This window comes from Desmodus rotundus, chromosome 8, assembly GCF_022682495.2.
Source record: "Desmodus rotundus isolate HL8 chromosome 8, HLdesRot8A.1, whole genome shotgun sequence".
Classification (NCBI taxonomy): Eukaryota; Metazoa; Chordata; class Mammalia; order Chiroptera; family Phyllostomidae; genus Desmodus; species Desmodus rotundus.
The window spans coordinates 55933108-55948985 of NC_071394.1; the positions used below are offsets into that span (position 1 = coordinate 55933108).

Genomic DNA, 15878 nt, shown 5'->3' on the forward strand with positions numbered 1-15878 from the left:
CAACTATAGATGTAAATTTGGAAATCAACAGTTTATAGATAATAATGGAAACCATGAAATTGGATGAGATAGCCAAGGTGTGAACACAGAGAAAAGAAATTATGAGATGTATGAATCAAACAGGGATTCGAATTTTCCAAGTGACCTGTTCAGTAAATGCTTCACACACATTGGGTACCAAATACCCAGATACTCAGAGTTACTTCCTGCTGCCTCCTTCTGCTTTGAATCTCTACATTAGAAAGCCTTCTGGTTAAAAGGAAACACATTTGTGTTGGAAGTGGATAGTATAGGCAGAAGAAATTGTGTCCAGTGTGTGGCTTTTACAATTGACCTAGTTGAGAAGAAAAAAGTTAGTAAGGTTTAGAATGCGAGTTTTTACTTTTGTGTTCACATGTCTTGCTAATGAGAAAGATTGAAACAACCAGCTACTCAGTATTTATAAATATATATTTATTTTTCAGAGTATACTGCCCTCGCAACTGTATGCAGGCAAATCCACATTATGCTCGTGTAATTGGAACTCGAGTTTATTCTGATGTAAGTATTCTAATTTATGCAGCTCTCAGCATTTGTGTGTGAACGCCCATATGTGTGTGTACAGATGCCATAGGTTCCATACACAAACACATTTAAATGTATATGTACATTTATATGCAGCAGTCCCTTCACCTTTATCTAGGGTTTTACTTTCCATGGTTTTAGTTACCTGCAGCCAACCATGGTCTGAAAATATTAAATAAAAAATTCTAGAAGTAAACAATTCATAAGTTTCAAATTGAATGCTATTCTGAGTAGCACAATGAAATTTTGTTATGTATGGCTCTGTCCCATCCTGGACACAACTCATCCCTTTGTCCATGCTGTAGATGCTGCCCTCCCATAAGTCACTGTTGTCATGTCAACTGTCATGGTATGGCAGTGCTTCTGTTCAAGTCGCCCTCACTTTATTTCATCATGGCCCCTAGGGAAGAGTAGGGATGTCGGCAATTCGGACATGCCAAAGAGAAGACATAAATGGCTTCCTTTCACTGAAAGATGAATACAGTACAGGAAGATATTCTGAAGGGGTGTGGGAAGAAGGAGAGAGAGACCATGTTTATATAACTTTTATTACAGTATATTGTTATAATTGTTCTATTGTATTGTTGCTGTGAATCTCTTATTGTGCCTCATCTATAAAGTTAACTTTATCATAGTGCATATATAGGAAATATATAGATTATACAAGGTTTGGTATTGTCTGCTCTTTCAGGCATCTACTGGGGGTCTTGGAACAGTAGCCCCTGTGGATAAGGGGGGGGGCTACTATACAGAATAAGGAAACAGATTCTATGCTGATATATGAATTCTCAGAAGAGTTAACCATTAATAATACCAAAACAAAATATCCATATATATATATGGGTGCATAATAATTTAGTTAGATAAAATTTTTCTTTATATCCTACCCATATATTTTATATTAGACACTTAATAGTCTGGAACCTTTTTGGGAACTAAAATGCATTTTGCTTTTCTTTAATCTTCCTTTTGGTTCTTTAGCACTTGAAGTATAAACTGGATTATTAAGAATTTGTCAAATGTATGAACAGTATCTTCACTGCCGAAGGGGCATTTTAAAAGTAGCATAGAATCACAAACAAAAAAGGAAAAAAAGGGAGAGAAAGAACTCATGGACACTGACACAGCAGTGTGGTAACTGCCAGGGGGAGGGGGTGTGGAGGAGAGTAAAGGGGGGATAAATGCTGATAGAAAGAGATTTGACTAGGGGTGGTGAACACACAGTACAGTGTACAGATGATGTGTTGTGGAATTGTGCAGCTGAAATCTGTATGTTTTTGTTAACCAGTGTCACCCCAATAAATTTAACAAAAAAGGGAAAAAATAAAATCACAAAATCACAGATAATACACTAGAATACATACAAAAAGAAATCAGTTGAGAGGATGTTGTAATGGATGACATTCCTGGTATTGGACAAGGAACATTAGCTGTGATAGCTTCGGTATGGATGAGCGCTTCTTGAGCCAGGTGTCAACCGTGGGCTCCTAAAGAGGAATGAGGAACACATTCTAGTAGAGGGGATCAGGGCTGAGGGGGCGGGTGAATGGCATCTATGTGGACTGCAGGGGAGATCACTCAAGCTGCAGGCGAGCACAGCATGCAGGTCTGCTTGTCTCTGAGCTGGTGAGAATGCAAACTGAAAACGGCTGCGGCCAGTTAAGTGGACCGGGAGAGGGGTCCAGCTCTTGAAACATCTAAACGGAAAATCTGAGTGCATGCTGATGAGTTTATATTTTATGTGGCAGACATTTAGAAACTGTTACAGATTTCTAAAGCAGTGAGTTAGAAAATCAAACTTAGATAATAATACACTTGATGCATATATTTAGTCGAATACTATGGAAATAACAATTGTGGAGAGTGGCCTGAAATACGTATGCCACCACCTTTTTTCTCTTGCTAATTTCATTTAGGTAAAGGTGTTTCTTTCAGTTCAGTCCTACCATTGAAATTATTCTCCAAATCTAAGTCTCTTCCAAGGTCCAGTTTTGCAATGTTTTTATCTGCCGCTTAATCTTGATGGTATCTTAAATTGATACTTCTCACATTTGTTTGTATCTTGTTTCTATTTAAAAACATCCTTTTTCTACGTTTCTATCTGTCGAAAACATGATCACTCTTCACGCACTTTCTCTGTGAAGTGTATTGCTAGATCTCCTAATCAAAGGATGACGTCACCTTTCATTCAACCCTATTTGTTTTCTCCTGCTAGCACTTAGCTGATTCGGTTAAGTATTGTGATTGTTTCCCCATCTCTTCGATTAATTTTTAAGTCTGTTGAGGACAGCAGCTAGGCAATTCATGTGTCACTTTTTCATCAACAATTTGATGGGTGGCAAGCTGGGGACAAGATAGGTTGGCTTCCTGATTTAACAGAACTTAGAGCACCAGTTAACATCAGAAACTAGGCAAATACTTTGCACATAAATATTTGTAGAAAAAAACAAATTAATAAGTGTATGTGAATGAGCATATCTAGATCATCATAGAATTCCAAAGAAATCATTCTTTCCAGATTGTTCCTTTAAGCACCCAAACTTTTAATTTTACTTACATCTGGTGAAAATCTTTCACCGTATCCTACACACTTCTGTACTAATAAGCTCTTTGTCAGAGTGAAGGATTTGTTAGAGCTTGATCCTGAGATCATTTTGTCTTCCTATTTCAGTGAAATAATAAGGTAGATAATTATGTACTATTTTGTAGACCCTTTCAAGATAAGCTGGGAATATAGAGTTGACTATCACTGATAAATGCAGAGAAAGAGCTTCAACTATTACCTGCCAATCTTATTACCTCTTTAAATAGAAGATGTGGACAGACGAGAACCAATCCGTTAACTTCCTTCTTTCTTCCCTTCCTCCCCTTACCCACCTTATTCTCTTTTCCTCTCTCTCTCTTTCTACTGATAGAGTTGCAACATACATTTTATTGCTTTAACTTTTATTTCCCATTTGTGACAAATGAAGTTAATTTGTGTATTTTTTAAAAATGTTTCACTGGTTTCACAGATAAATTCTTTTATTTCATGATATATTAATGCTTACAAAATGTAGGCATGAACAGAAAATCTCTTCTGACCTTTCAACTTAAATAGGAATGCCTGCTGACAGCATACTTATGGGCAAAACAATAGCTTCAAAACATATTAAGTGCTTAAATTTAGTAAAAGTTATATCTAAGCACTGTTATTTCCTTGGGGAAAATGCTGATAATGCCTTTTAATGAAGCAAGATAAATACTGAAATGTGTATAGAATTATTTTTATTTCCATTTGTTACGAGCCATAATGGATGCAAACATTAATTCAGAAAGAGCCTTTAATTGGTGAATGAAATGCCTCCTAACAGTAAGGATATGAGGTTTTAGATATATGGCATTTTGTAAAAGAGCAAAACATGAAAAGGGTAGACCAGCTTGGCATTTGGGCTCTCTGACCTAATAAATACTGCCAGATGCTGCAAGGTTCAGAGCACAGTAATAAAGCACGGTCGCGTAAGGTGCATATGCTCATGTGATCTTTCAACAGCACGTTAAGCCACTCACATGTGCATGGAGATAAGAAAAGAGCACACCAGTGGGGTCAGAAAAGACCCGTGGGGAAATGAGGTGGGTCACGTGGCACTGAAACGGTTCGTCTTTCATTTATAGAATTTCCTGGGGCTGTACTCAGCTATTGACACATTTCAGCAGAGTATTTAGATTAAATCAAATGTTAAAATCCAGAGAAGACTTTTATGGACTGAGAAGAAAGAGTTGACTTCTAGAAGTCAATAGTTTAAAAAATGTGAAAGTATTGGACCTGAAACAATAATTTTCTCCTCCATAGAAATCCCATTCAATTCCGATTATACAACTGGCACAATGTAATAATTGTAGAAATTTCCCAGTACCTCACGTGAGACCATTCAAACCAGGGTGATGATAGACATTGCAAATCCAGGTGGAAGCCATGATTGTTCTTCATATTTTCAGGGGGATGGAGTTATTCGTTGGGTAAATTTTCTCTGAGGAGATTATATTTATTTAATAAGGAAAAAACTCCCAATTTAATACATACCTGTGTTCTGGAAAAGGGACCATAGAGGTATACAGAAATGTGTCTGAGCTCTTTTTAAGTCAAAACTGAACATTAGGTCAGAGTGACTCCAGTGGGGACTAACAAAGGCTGAAACTTAATAATAAAAGGAGCTAATTTGCATTTTATTACTTCAACAACAGAAAAAGCCTTCCATTTGGCTAGGCTTGTGTTTGCTAGACTAGATGGTAGGGGGAATTTTAGCACTGCAACCACCCTTAAACTCTGCCTTCACACTTGCTCAAAAGTGACTTTCACTTTGCGATTTTTGAAACATTTCTTTATTCACAAAACATCCTGTAGCTGCTCACTGAGAATCCACGTAGAGACACATCAGTAACTTCAGCACAACGGGAGAGTAAGCTGGATGAGTTCAGCAGGAATTTCCTAAAGGCAGGTTTTCCCTTGTCCCCTCAGCTGTCCAGTATCTGCAGAGCAGCAGTTCATGCCGGGGTGGTTCGAAATCACGGTGGGTATGTTGACGTTATGCCTGTGGACAAAAGAAAGGCTTACACTGCTTCTTTTCAGAATGGAATCTCCTCAGAAAGGTAAATTGAAAATCATATCTATATTTTATGCTTTTATGCTTGCTTTACAACAAACTCACTCCCGTGTGGGTTTGAGGTTCTGCGTCTGAGCCGGTATTTCCCTTGCTGATTGTAATAGTAGGTTTTCCAGGGATGGGAGAGTCTATAGTACCAGAGGTGCCTGTCTCCTGCAAGCTTATAAAAATCAAAATGAAAATCGGATTACAAGTCAGAAGCATTCTTTTGTTAACTGATCTTATAATAAGGAAATATCTTTTATCCTCTTTTGAATTTTCCAGATTAAGTTTTTACATGTAATTCTTTCTAGGTGAGCAAGGCACTAATTCTTTAATCCAGTTATCTGACAAAGTATTTGACAAAAACAATGGGTGTGGTTTTCCCCAGAATCAAATTTTCTTTTTGACTGGATGTTGGGTGGCTAATATGACGTACATAAATGAACTAGTTCAGGTCATCTCATAGTATCTGTCTCATTAATATTATATATTTTGGTGTATATTTTGAGAGAAGACATGTGGCTTACTTTATGGAGTATTAATAAAAGTTAATAGAACCCATAGTGACTGTTCAAACCACTGGTACTTGTGGAAATCATATTGTCTCATATATTTTGTATAGATGCAGAGAACTCCCTCGCTTTTAGATATTTAGTGAGTTCTTCAAATGGCAATGGAAGTTTTACATTATAGTAAGATTTCTTTAAAGGACACTAAAGGGTATGCCCTGCAGGGTATCTAGCTTGCCTTCCACAAAACTATCTGGGTGCCATCTTCATAAAAAATAGAGATTTATGTTTAGCATCTCTTTCCAGAGGAGACTACATTAAGGTGACTTCTCTACAACCTGGCTTATCTCCTTAAGCAGATATGATATATAAAGTAGATTCTTGAGTTATAAGATTTTGATATGCAGTTTTCTAAGCTAAACTGAGTGATGTACTTTTAAAAGATTTTATTTATTTTTAGAGAGAGGGGAAGGGAATGATAAAGGGAGAGAAACATCAATGTGTCGTTGCCTCCTGTGCACCCCCTACTGGGAAGCCAGCCCTCAACCCTGGCATGTGCCCTGACTGGGATTCGAACCAGCGATCCCTTAGTTTGCAGGCCCACACTCAATCCACTGAGCTACACCAACCAGGGATAAATTTATTTCAGAAACAATAAGATGATAGGTGATAGCCTAAGAAAACTTAGAATAATTATTTTGAGAATCTGCTCTGAATTTTTCAGGTGCCCTGGGCACTTTAAGTATATTAGCTCAGATCTACCAACAACCCAATAATGTCAGTTCTATAAATCCTAACTTATAGACATATTAACTGAGACCCAAGGAGGTTAATTGATGTGCCCCAGGCCATTTAACTGGTCAGTCTCAGAGCTCAGGTTCAGAAATCTGCATTTTCCCAGGATTATCACTGTGTACAAAGAAAACACATTCCTAGAACTTAGTCAGTCTGTGTTCTATAAATAAAATGGCTTTTGAGTGGCTATTTGTATAAAAAACTTGGCGTGAATGTTTGCTCTGTGTGCACATTTGTGATATGCTTTGTTCACTTTAAAATTCTGCCCTTTTCTTGTACATGAATAAATATAGAAAAGGAATTGTACTTTGTCTCCTCTTAGCATTCATTGTGTTGGTCCCTAACCCCTTTTTGATTAAGAAAATAAAATTTCATGCGAAAAGTATAAAGACTTCAAAAGTATACATTTGATTAGAATAAATAATGACTAATGGTATTATTAATCTGTTTTAAATTTTACATATTTAAACAAAACATACCTTGATTGATATTGCCAAATAAAATAAAAATAATTAAAAAGGAGTAAAATGTATGATTCTATATTGTTTTTAATTTGTTTTAAAATACCTCCAAAATGAGATTGAGTGCTGTGTGTGTTTTCATTTTAATGGAAAAATTCTTGGGATCTTTCAGATTTGATCATTAAATTTTCTAAGATATTTTGTGAAACTATAGATATTAAAAATATTAATAAGTATGATAGCAAAAAATGTAAATTTTGCCAAGCTTAGGAAATGATAATGTTAGTGGCCTAAAATATTGCTTAAATATCACCATCTTTTTAACTTGCAGTTTATTTTAACCACATTAGTCAGACAATAAACCTAGATCTCGGTATTGAAAGCAGCATCTCCATATTCCCCAAGTGAAACTGAATCGCAGCTGCTAACTATGCTCTATTAGAATCAAAGGTGGTAATATATGAAAATGTGATCTGGGATCAGTGAAGTTTTATGAAAAATATGATTTTACCACTATGCACCTTAAGTTTCTTTAGTGAACTTGCAGCTAAGCACAAAACCAAGATTTAAAGAATTACGTTATCCTCACTCAAGCTTTCCAATAACTATAAATTACAGTAGCCTAAGAAAGTTGGCCATCTAGATTCATAGAGCTGCTTTCTTGAATGTCATAAGAAAGCATGATGTATTGAGGTATTATATGTGGAGATGACATCAATATGCTTTTTGTATTTTTGCAGTTTACAGAATCCTCCAGGAGGAAAGGCATTCAGAGTATTTGCTGTTGTGTGAAATAGAACACTTGGAAGAGGATCATAAAAACTATTCCAAATGCCATATTTCTGAAGTTTGTATAAAATTGTAAAATTACTGTACAGAACATAGCAACTATTTTAAGTCCCCCCCCCCACCTAAAGTGCCAACTACATATAAACCTGGATAGACAAAGTCTGTAAAATAAAACATGGGACATTATTAGCTTTGGAAAAAGTAATGAATATGTAATGGTTTTAGAAATCCTGTGTTAAATATTGCTATATTTTCTTAGCAGTTATTTCTACAGTTAATTACATAGTCATGACTGTTCTACCTTTTATATGTTATATTACATGGTGCTTTGTATATGCCACTAATAAAATGAATCTAAACATTGAATGTGAATGGCCCCCAGACAATCATCTGGCATATTTAAAAACAATAATGACAAAAATAATAACTATAAAAATGAAAGAAATCATGTTATTACATTTTCCCCAGTTTAATACTATGCCATTACCTACTCCAAATAATCTCAAATTGTTTTTCACTTATTACCTGTATAGTTTTTCTCTTTTGTTAAGTGTAGGCATATAGGATATTAAGTCCTGATGCTACATTTCTTATTTTGTATAAAGTAATTCCTTAATATCCAAATGAATCTGTTACAATGTTTGATTCTCTAGTAATGGCCTTAATAGTAAATGCAAGGAAGTCAGCATGGTGGTAGGATGACACTCCTCGTGATTATACAGTAAACAGAGAGGTGTGCCCGGGCAGCCAGAGCCTCCCGTATATTGTTCACACTGACGTCCAGTCCTCTTTTGTATCCTGGCAAATACTCCTGCAGGCCAGGAAGTATTATAGCAAACCTTTTAACAAAGATGAATCAATGTATTGCATCACCATTGCCACTGACTTTCTTAATGATAAATGGCTGTGTGTATACATGTCGCCATATTATGGTACCTATAATGGTGATATACTTGTTTCTATGAAAAATGTATTGTGCTTTGAGACTAATATCTGAAAAATGTTTTTTTTTTTCTGCTGGTGAATTTATTCTTCCCATAAACATATTAAAATAATCGTGTTTCAAAGTATTATCTTCAGTCTCTTTTGCATCCTTATTTTGATTTAGAATTCATTTTAAATCTACAAAATTATTGCCTTCTAATTTGGGTTATTGACATGAACATAAATAACATCCTTAATACCAAAAGTATGCAAAGTCAACCTGACTATTTAGGTATTTGTATGTGAAAGGGAAAGCAATCATAACTTCAGAAGCATTTATATTAAGAGAAAAGTTGCATACAATGAGAGAAATGAATTTCTAAACTAGAAGGAAGTAATCTGAAAACTATAAAGTAATTATAAAAGATTCAACAAGACAATAGATACTTCAAATATTTTTTGTAGAAAGTAAATTATTGGGTGTTGAGTAGCAGAGAATAGAGGCAAATTACACTCAGAGATGAGGGAAAGCAAGATAGATGGATAATGCAAAAAAAGAAAAGAAAAGGAGGGCTTATAAAAACAGCTGCTTGAGAGCAAACTGCGAAAAATGAACATCATGATAAGTCCTATTTTTGTTCATCTCCATTCCTTTTCAATGCATCCTTGATTTGTTTCACTGGAATCACTCTCTTCCGTAAGTTGCCATTACAGTATTCAAGAAAACCAAACTGACAGCTCAGTGGTCACAGATACTTCTCCCACGTGGAGCCCGGTTTTGCCATGAGACCTCTGAGAATTCTGGAGGAATTTGCTTCATTTTAACACTCATGGTTAAGGATGGCCAGAAAGTATCTGTAAAAGTTAACCTAAAGCTTAATGGTTTATGTAAGAAGGCCTTTATAAGAATGTTTTGGTGATGTTATCGAGCTGCACAATTAAACCCCTCCCACTTCATTAAAAGAAAGAAAGAAAACCAAACCATCTTATAAAAGCATTTAAGGACCTCTGTTATCTTCTTTTCTATTGCTTTTCTATGCTCTTCTACACAAGGTGTGGTCTTGAGTGAGTTACTCAAGTTTCAATTACCTCACCTGGAAAATGAAACAAATGATACCTCATAGGATTGCTGTAGGAACTAATTGAGATATTACATATAATGTATTTAAAAGAACATCAAACACATAATATATGGTCAATATATGTTAGTTTTTATTGATATTATAATCGTTATTTACCTTAAGGAAACTATGCATCTATTATACTTCCCTACTTATTCTTCACCAAATGTGAAATCCTCTAGGAATTTCCCTGCAATTATCTTGGTAATAATTAAATAGTGCTCTTTAATAAACCCTTTTAATTTGACCATGTTAATTTTTTAAACTTTGCCTTGTATTATGTGTAGTTCCTTAAACTTAAGGATAAGCTCCATGAGAATAGTGCTTTTGCTTATTGAGCTCTCTATTCCAGAGGCACAGTAAATTTTTTACCATCTATGTGTTGAGTCGATATAACCAAGTGTATATTCAATAACCCCTAATTTTACTCTTATGATGACATAAATGAATATTTTTGCATATTATAAGAGCAAAAGATACATTATTATAGCTAATGAAAGTAGTTTATTGATAAACATTCTAAATGGGTATTTTAAGAAGGGGTCAATACTTATAAAATAATATTAACATCATTAATTTATTTTCAAAGTTTACCAGACTAGATTGTATTTATTTCTTTAATGTTTTATATCTAATAAAAAGTAATCCATGAATTACAAGCAAAGTAGAATTTTCTAAAAATTTTTCTCTCCTAATCTGTTAGGTAATTGGTATCTTAGTGTGTATGCTTTTTTATTCAATATTGTATTTTGAAAACTTGAATGTTTCTAGCATTTCTAATATTTTTTTTAAATGTGAACTCTTTTGAGGAGTGGGCTAAACAAAGAAACAGAGCTATCCTTTGCAAACATAACGAACTTCACATTTGGAATTTAAGCTAATTTATTGCACAAAGAATTACATTGTTTAGGTTAACTTAAAATACTTATCTGAGGTGACATTTCAGCCCTGGCACCATAATATTCAGTAGCTGAAGAAATAGTCTAGCCAAATAATCTGATCCTCTTTCACTAATTTGTTAGAATTAAAGGCTAAATCATATCAGTCTGAGATTTTTAAAAGGCAGGCCAACTTTTTAGAGCTCTATTATTATGCTTAGCAATTAGATACACTTTTCCTCTTATCATCCAATTCCTATGTCATATTCCACATAATCAGAGTGTAAAACAATGCCAGTCAGCAAACATCTTTGCATTAGACCATTGAGTTATGAAAACAAAAATTTCAATAATTACTAAAAATTTCTTTCTAATTAAAAATAATTGTCAATTACATTTATGACTATGCTGATGAAGATGAGAAACAGATCCTATACAAGGCTATATTTGACAAACTCAGTTTTAAGAAGCAACATGTATTAAAAAATGAAGTGGAAATTAAGGATAAATACTTAAAAGTGTTAGAAATAATTCAAAATACCATTAGAAATATAAAAATCACAACCTGATTGAACTCTTTAATTGCCCTAAAAGACAGATTTTTTTAATCCATGTGAGAAAAACTTGGTTAGAAATACTGTAATGAAAAACAAATAAATAAACAAATAGTCCCTCCTGAAACTTTCTGCTTTTATTCATTCCAAAAACATTGAGTTCCTACAATTTGCTTATGGACTGGCTGTTCACTGTAGATATGTTTATAGCAAAAATGCCCTCTATCTGTGTGTCTGTCTCTATTTTGCTTATTAGTTCAGTTTGTTCATTTGATTCATAGACAGAGAGCAGGCTGACAGCTGTAGAGGGGGATTGGGTGGGTGGAGGGATCAAACAAGAAAGATAAAAAAGAGAAAGAACTGATGAACAAGGACAACAGTGTGGTGACTGTGAGGAGTAGGGGGGTGAGTGGAGATGGAAAAGGGTGTGGGGGGTAAATGGTGATGGAAATGGTGAGACAAGATTATTTTTCTAAACTTATGTATTAGAACACAGATTCTAAAAGGTTAAGTAACACTATCTAAAGTCTTGAGTGTGTCCAGGGTCTCCATTTACCTAGCCAAAGCCCATGCTTTTCCTGCTAGACCACCCCCGCTAGACATTTATAGTCTATAGATTTTGAACCAGTGGACTACTTTTTCACAACAGTAGATTAAACACTTCCCCTCCTCCAATTCATTCAAAAGGTAACAAAGAGGAAGAAATATAATATACTCATAAAAACATGAATATCCTGAAAATGGATGACAGTTGGAATCCTAGTGATGACTGATTCAGAGCACATGGACCTGCAGTTCAGAGACTGCCCAAGAGAAGGCTGCCGCTGACAACAGGGCCTTTCCTAATGGTAGAGCTGTAAACAAAAGTGAGGGAAGTAAGCTTTCTTTCTTCCATTAAGTTGGCTTTCCCAAATTTATTCTTTACTCTCCAACCCTGACCTGCCCACATATCCTTCCTTAAATGACTCCAAATTATCAACATTTCAACATACACAAATGATGTTAAGTAAGACCTTTCTCATTCAGCAAACAGGTTGACAAGAAGACATACTTACGTTAATCCAACAAGTTCTTCAAATTTATGTACAAACAGACCACGGATTATCAGACACATGTCTGATATACACAGATACAGAAATATCACATCAATTGATACCAGATGAAACACACATTTCAAAGAAAAGAAGTGTATCTCTAAAAATATTATCATTAATATCCTCAAGAGGAGTTTAGAAGATATATTCATAAAACAAGAACAGGTTAGCATAGAAAAGAAACAACAAGAAAAGTGCCCAGTCTTAGAATAGATTAGAATACCTAAGAGTTAAGCTATTGAGCTCCAAGAAATAAGAAAGAAAACATGCTTCAAAGTTGTTGTGTGGTCTAAAAGTAGTAATTTTAAAAGAAGTGTAGAAAGGGAAAACAAAATAGAAAATTGTTAGAGGTAATTTTAGCTATTCAACATGTGTGTACTGCTATTTCACTGTGGTTTCACTTTGCATTTACCTGATGCTTAATACTGTTCAACATCTTTTCTTTTTTTTAATTTTAATTTTTTATTGTTATTCAATTACAGTTGTGTGCCTTTTCTCCCCATCCCTCCACCCCACCTCAGCTGAACCACCCTCCCTCCCCAACCTCCACCCTCCCCCTTGATTTTATCCAACTGTCCTTTATAGTAGTTCCTGTAATCCCCTTTCCCCACTGTCCCCTCCCCACTCCCCCCTGGCAATTGTTAGATTGTTCTTAACTTCAATGTCTCTGGTTATATTTTGTTTGCTTTTTTCTTCAGTTGATTATGTTCCAGTTAAAGGTGAGATCATATGGTATTTGTCCCTCACCGTATGGATTATTTCACTTAGCATAATGCTCTCCAGTTCCATCCATGCTCTTGCAAAGGGTATAAGCTCCTTCTTTCTCTCTGCTGCATAGAATTCCATTGTGTAAATATACCATAGTTTTTGGATCCACTCATTTGCTGATGGGCACTTAGGTTGCTTCCAGTACTTGGCTATTGTAAATTGTGCTGCTATGAACATTGGGGTGCACAGGTTCTTTTGGATTGGTGTTTCCAGGTTCTTAGGGTATGTTCCCAGCAGCAGAATTGCTGGGTCAAAGGGCAGTTCCATTTTTAGTTTTCTGAGGAAATTCCATACTGTTTTCCACAGTGGCCTCACCAGTCTGCATTCCCACCAACAGTGCACTAGGGTTCCCTTTTCTCCGCATCCTCTCCAACATTTGTTTGTGCATTTGTTTATGTTGGTCACTCTGACAGGTGTGAGATGGTACCTCATTGTGGTTTTAATTTGCATCTCTCTGATGGCTAGTGATGCTGAGCATCTTTTCATATGTCTCTGGGCCCTCTGTATGTCTTCCTTGGAGAAGTGTCTGTTCAAGTCCTTTGCCCATTTTTTAATTGGGTTGTTTGTCTTCCTGGAGTGGAGTCATGTGAGTTCTTTATATATTTTGGAGATCAGGCCCTTGTCTGAGGTATCATTGGCAAATATGTTTTCCCATACTGTTGGTTCTCTTTGTAATTTGGTGGTGTTTTCTTTAGCCATGCAGAACCTTTTTATTTTGATGAGGTCTCATTAGTTTATTCTTTCCTTTATGTCCCTTGCTTTAGGGGATGTGTCTGTGAGGATGTTGCTGCATGGAATGTCTGAGATTTTCCTGCCAATGTTTTCCTCGAGGACTTTTATGGTGTTATGACTTATATTTAAGTCTTTTATCCACCTTGAATTTACTATTGTGTATGGCGTAAGTTGGTGATCGAGTTTCATTTTTTTTGCAAGTAGCTATCCAGATCTCCCAACACCATCTGTTGAGGCTGTTTTTGCTCCATTTTATGCTCCTGCCTCCTTTGTCAAATATTAATTGACTGTAAAGACTTGAGTTTATTTCTGGGTCCTCTATTCTCTTCCATTGCTTTATGTGCCTGTTTTTCTGTCAGTACCAGGCTGTTTTGATGACAGTGGCCTTGTAATACAGTTTGATATCAGGTATTGTGATCCCTCCTGCTTTGTTCTTCTTTCTCAAAATTGCTGCAGCTATTCAGAGTCGTTTATGGTTCCATTTAAATTTCTGAAATGTTTGTTCTATATCTGTGAAATATGTCATGGGTACTCTAATAGGGATTGCATTGAATCTATAAATCACTTTGGGTAGTATGGCCATTTTGATGATGTTAATTCTTCCAATCCATGAGCATGGTACATGCTTCCATTTGTTTCTGTCTTCCTTAATTTCTTTCTTCAGTGTTGTGTAGTTTTCTGAGTACAGGTCTTTTACCTCCTTGGTTAGGTTGATTCCTAGGTACTTTATTTTTCTTGTTGCAGTAGCAAATGGGATTTTTTTCCTGATTTCTGTTTCTGCAGTTTCATTGTTGGTGTACAGGAATGCCTTTGATTTCTGAGTATTGACTTTGTATCCAGCTGTTTTGCCAAATTCATTTATTAGGTCAAGTAGTTTTTTGGTGTAGTCTATAGGATTTTCCATGTACACTATCATGTCATCTGCAAACAGTGACAGTTTCATTTCCTCCTTTCCAATTTGGATGCCTTTTATTGCTTTTTCTTGTCTGATTGCTGCGGCTAGGACTTCCAATACTATGTGGAATAGGAGTAGTGAGAGAGGGCATCCTTGTCTTGTTCCTGATCTTAGTGGGAAAGCTCTAAGTTTTTGTCCATTGAGTATGATGTTGGCTGTAGGTCTCTCATATATGGCCTTTATGATGTTGAGGAATGCTCCATCTATTCCCACTTTGCTGAGTGTTTTTATCAGAAATGGGTGCTGTATCTTGTCAAATTCTTTTTTTGCATCTATTGATATGATCATGTGGTTTTTGTCTTTGCTGTTGTTGATGTGAGGTATTATGTTTATTGATTTGCAAATATTGTACCATCCTTGCATCCCTGGGATGAATCCCACTTGGTCATGGTGGATGATCTTTTTAATGTATTGCTGGATGCAGTTTGCCAATATTTTGTTGAGAATTTTAGCATCTATGTTCATCAGCGATATTGGCCTGAAGTTTTCTTTCTACGTTGTGTCTTTATCTGGTTTTGGGATTAGGATGATGCTGGCTTCACAAAAAGAGTTTGGGAGTCTTCCATCAGTTTGGATTTTTTCAAATAGTCAGTGAAGGATAGGGGTTAGCTGTTCCTTAAGTGCTTTGTAGAATTCTCCTGTGAAACTGTCTGGTCCAGGACTTTTGTGTGCTGGGAGTTTTTAGATGACTGCTTCAATTTCGTCTGCTGTTATTGATCTGTTCAGGCTTTCTGCTTCTTCTTCATTCAGTTTTGGAAGATTATATTTTTCTAGAAATGTGCCCATTTCACCTAGGTTTTCAAATTGGCAGTTCTTCGTAGTAATTTCTTACAATCCTTTAATTTCTGTGGTATCAGTTGTAATCTCTCGTCTTTCATTTCTAATTGTGTTTATTTGGGTCCTGAAACTTTTTTTCTTGATTTGTCTGCTTAAAGGCTTGTTGATTTTGTTTATCTTTTCAAAGAACCAGCTCCTGGATTCATTGATCCTTAGAATTGTGCTTTTAGTCTCTATGTCATTTAGTTCTGCTCTGATCTTGGTTATTTCCTTCCATCTGCTTGCACTGGGCTGTCTTTGTTGTTGTTCCTCGAGTTCTTGAAGGAGTAGGG

General features: G+C 35.6%; 1 protein-coding gene across 2 annotated transcripts in view; it reads left to right on the forward strand.

The window, feature by feature from the left end:
* CRISPLD1 (cysteine rich secretory protein LCCL domain containing 1) overlaps positions 1–8816 on the forward strand; it is a 38807-nt gene extending 29991 nt beyond the window's left edge. For both annotated transcript variants that reach the window (XM_045186124.2, XM_053930448.1), the window contains 3 exons: positions 465–540; positions 5063–5193; positions 7695–8816. In XM_045186124.2, the coding sequence (XP_045042059.2) occupies positions 465–540; positions 5063–5193; positions 7695–7746 (259 nt within the window). In that variant the 3' untranslated portion in view covers positions 7747–8816. The remainder of the gene's footprint in view (positions 1–464; positions 541–5062; positions 5194–7694) is intronic.
* The last annotated feature ends 7062 nt before the right edge of the window (positions 8817–15878 follow it).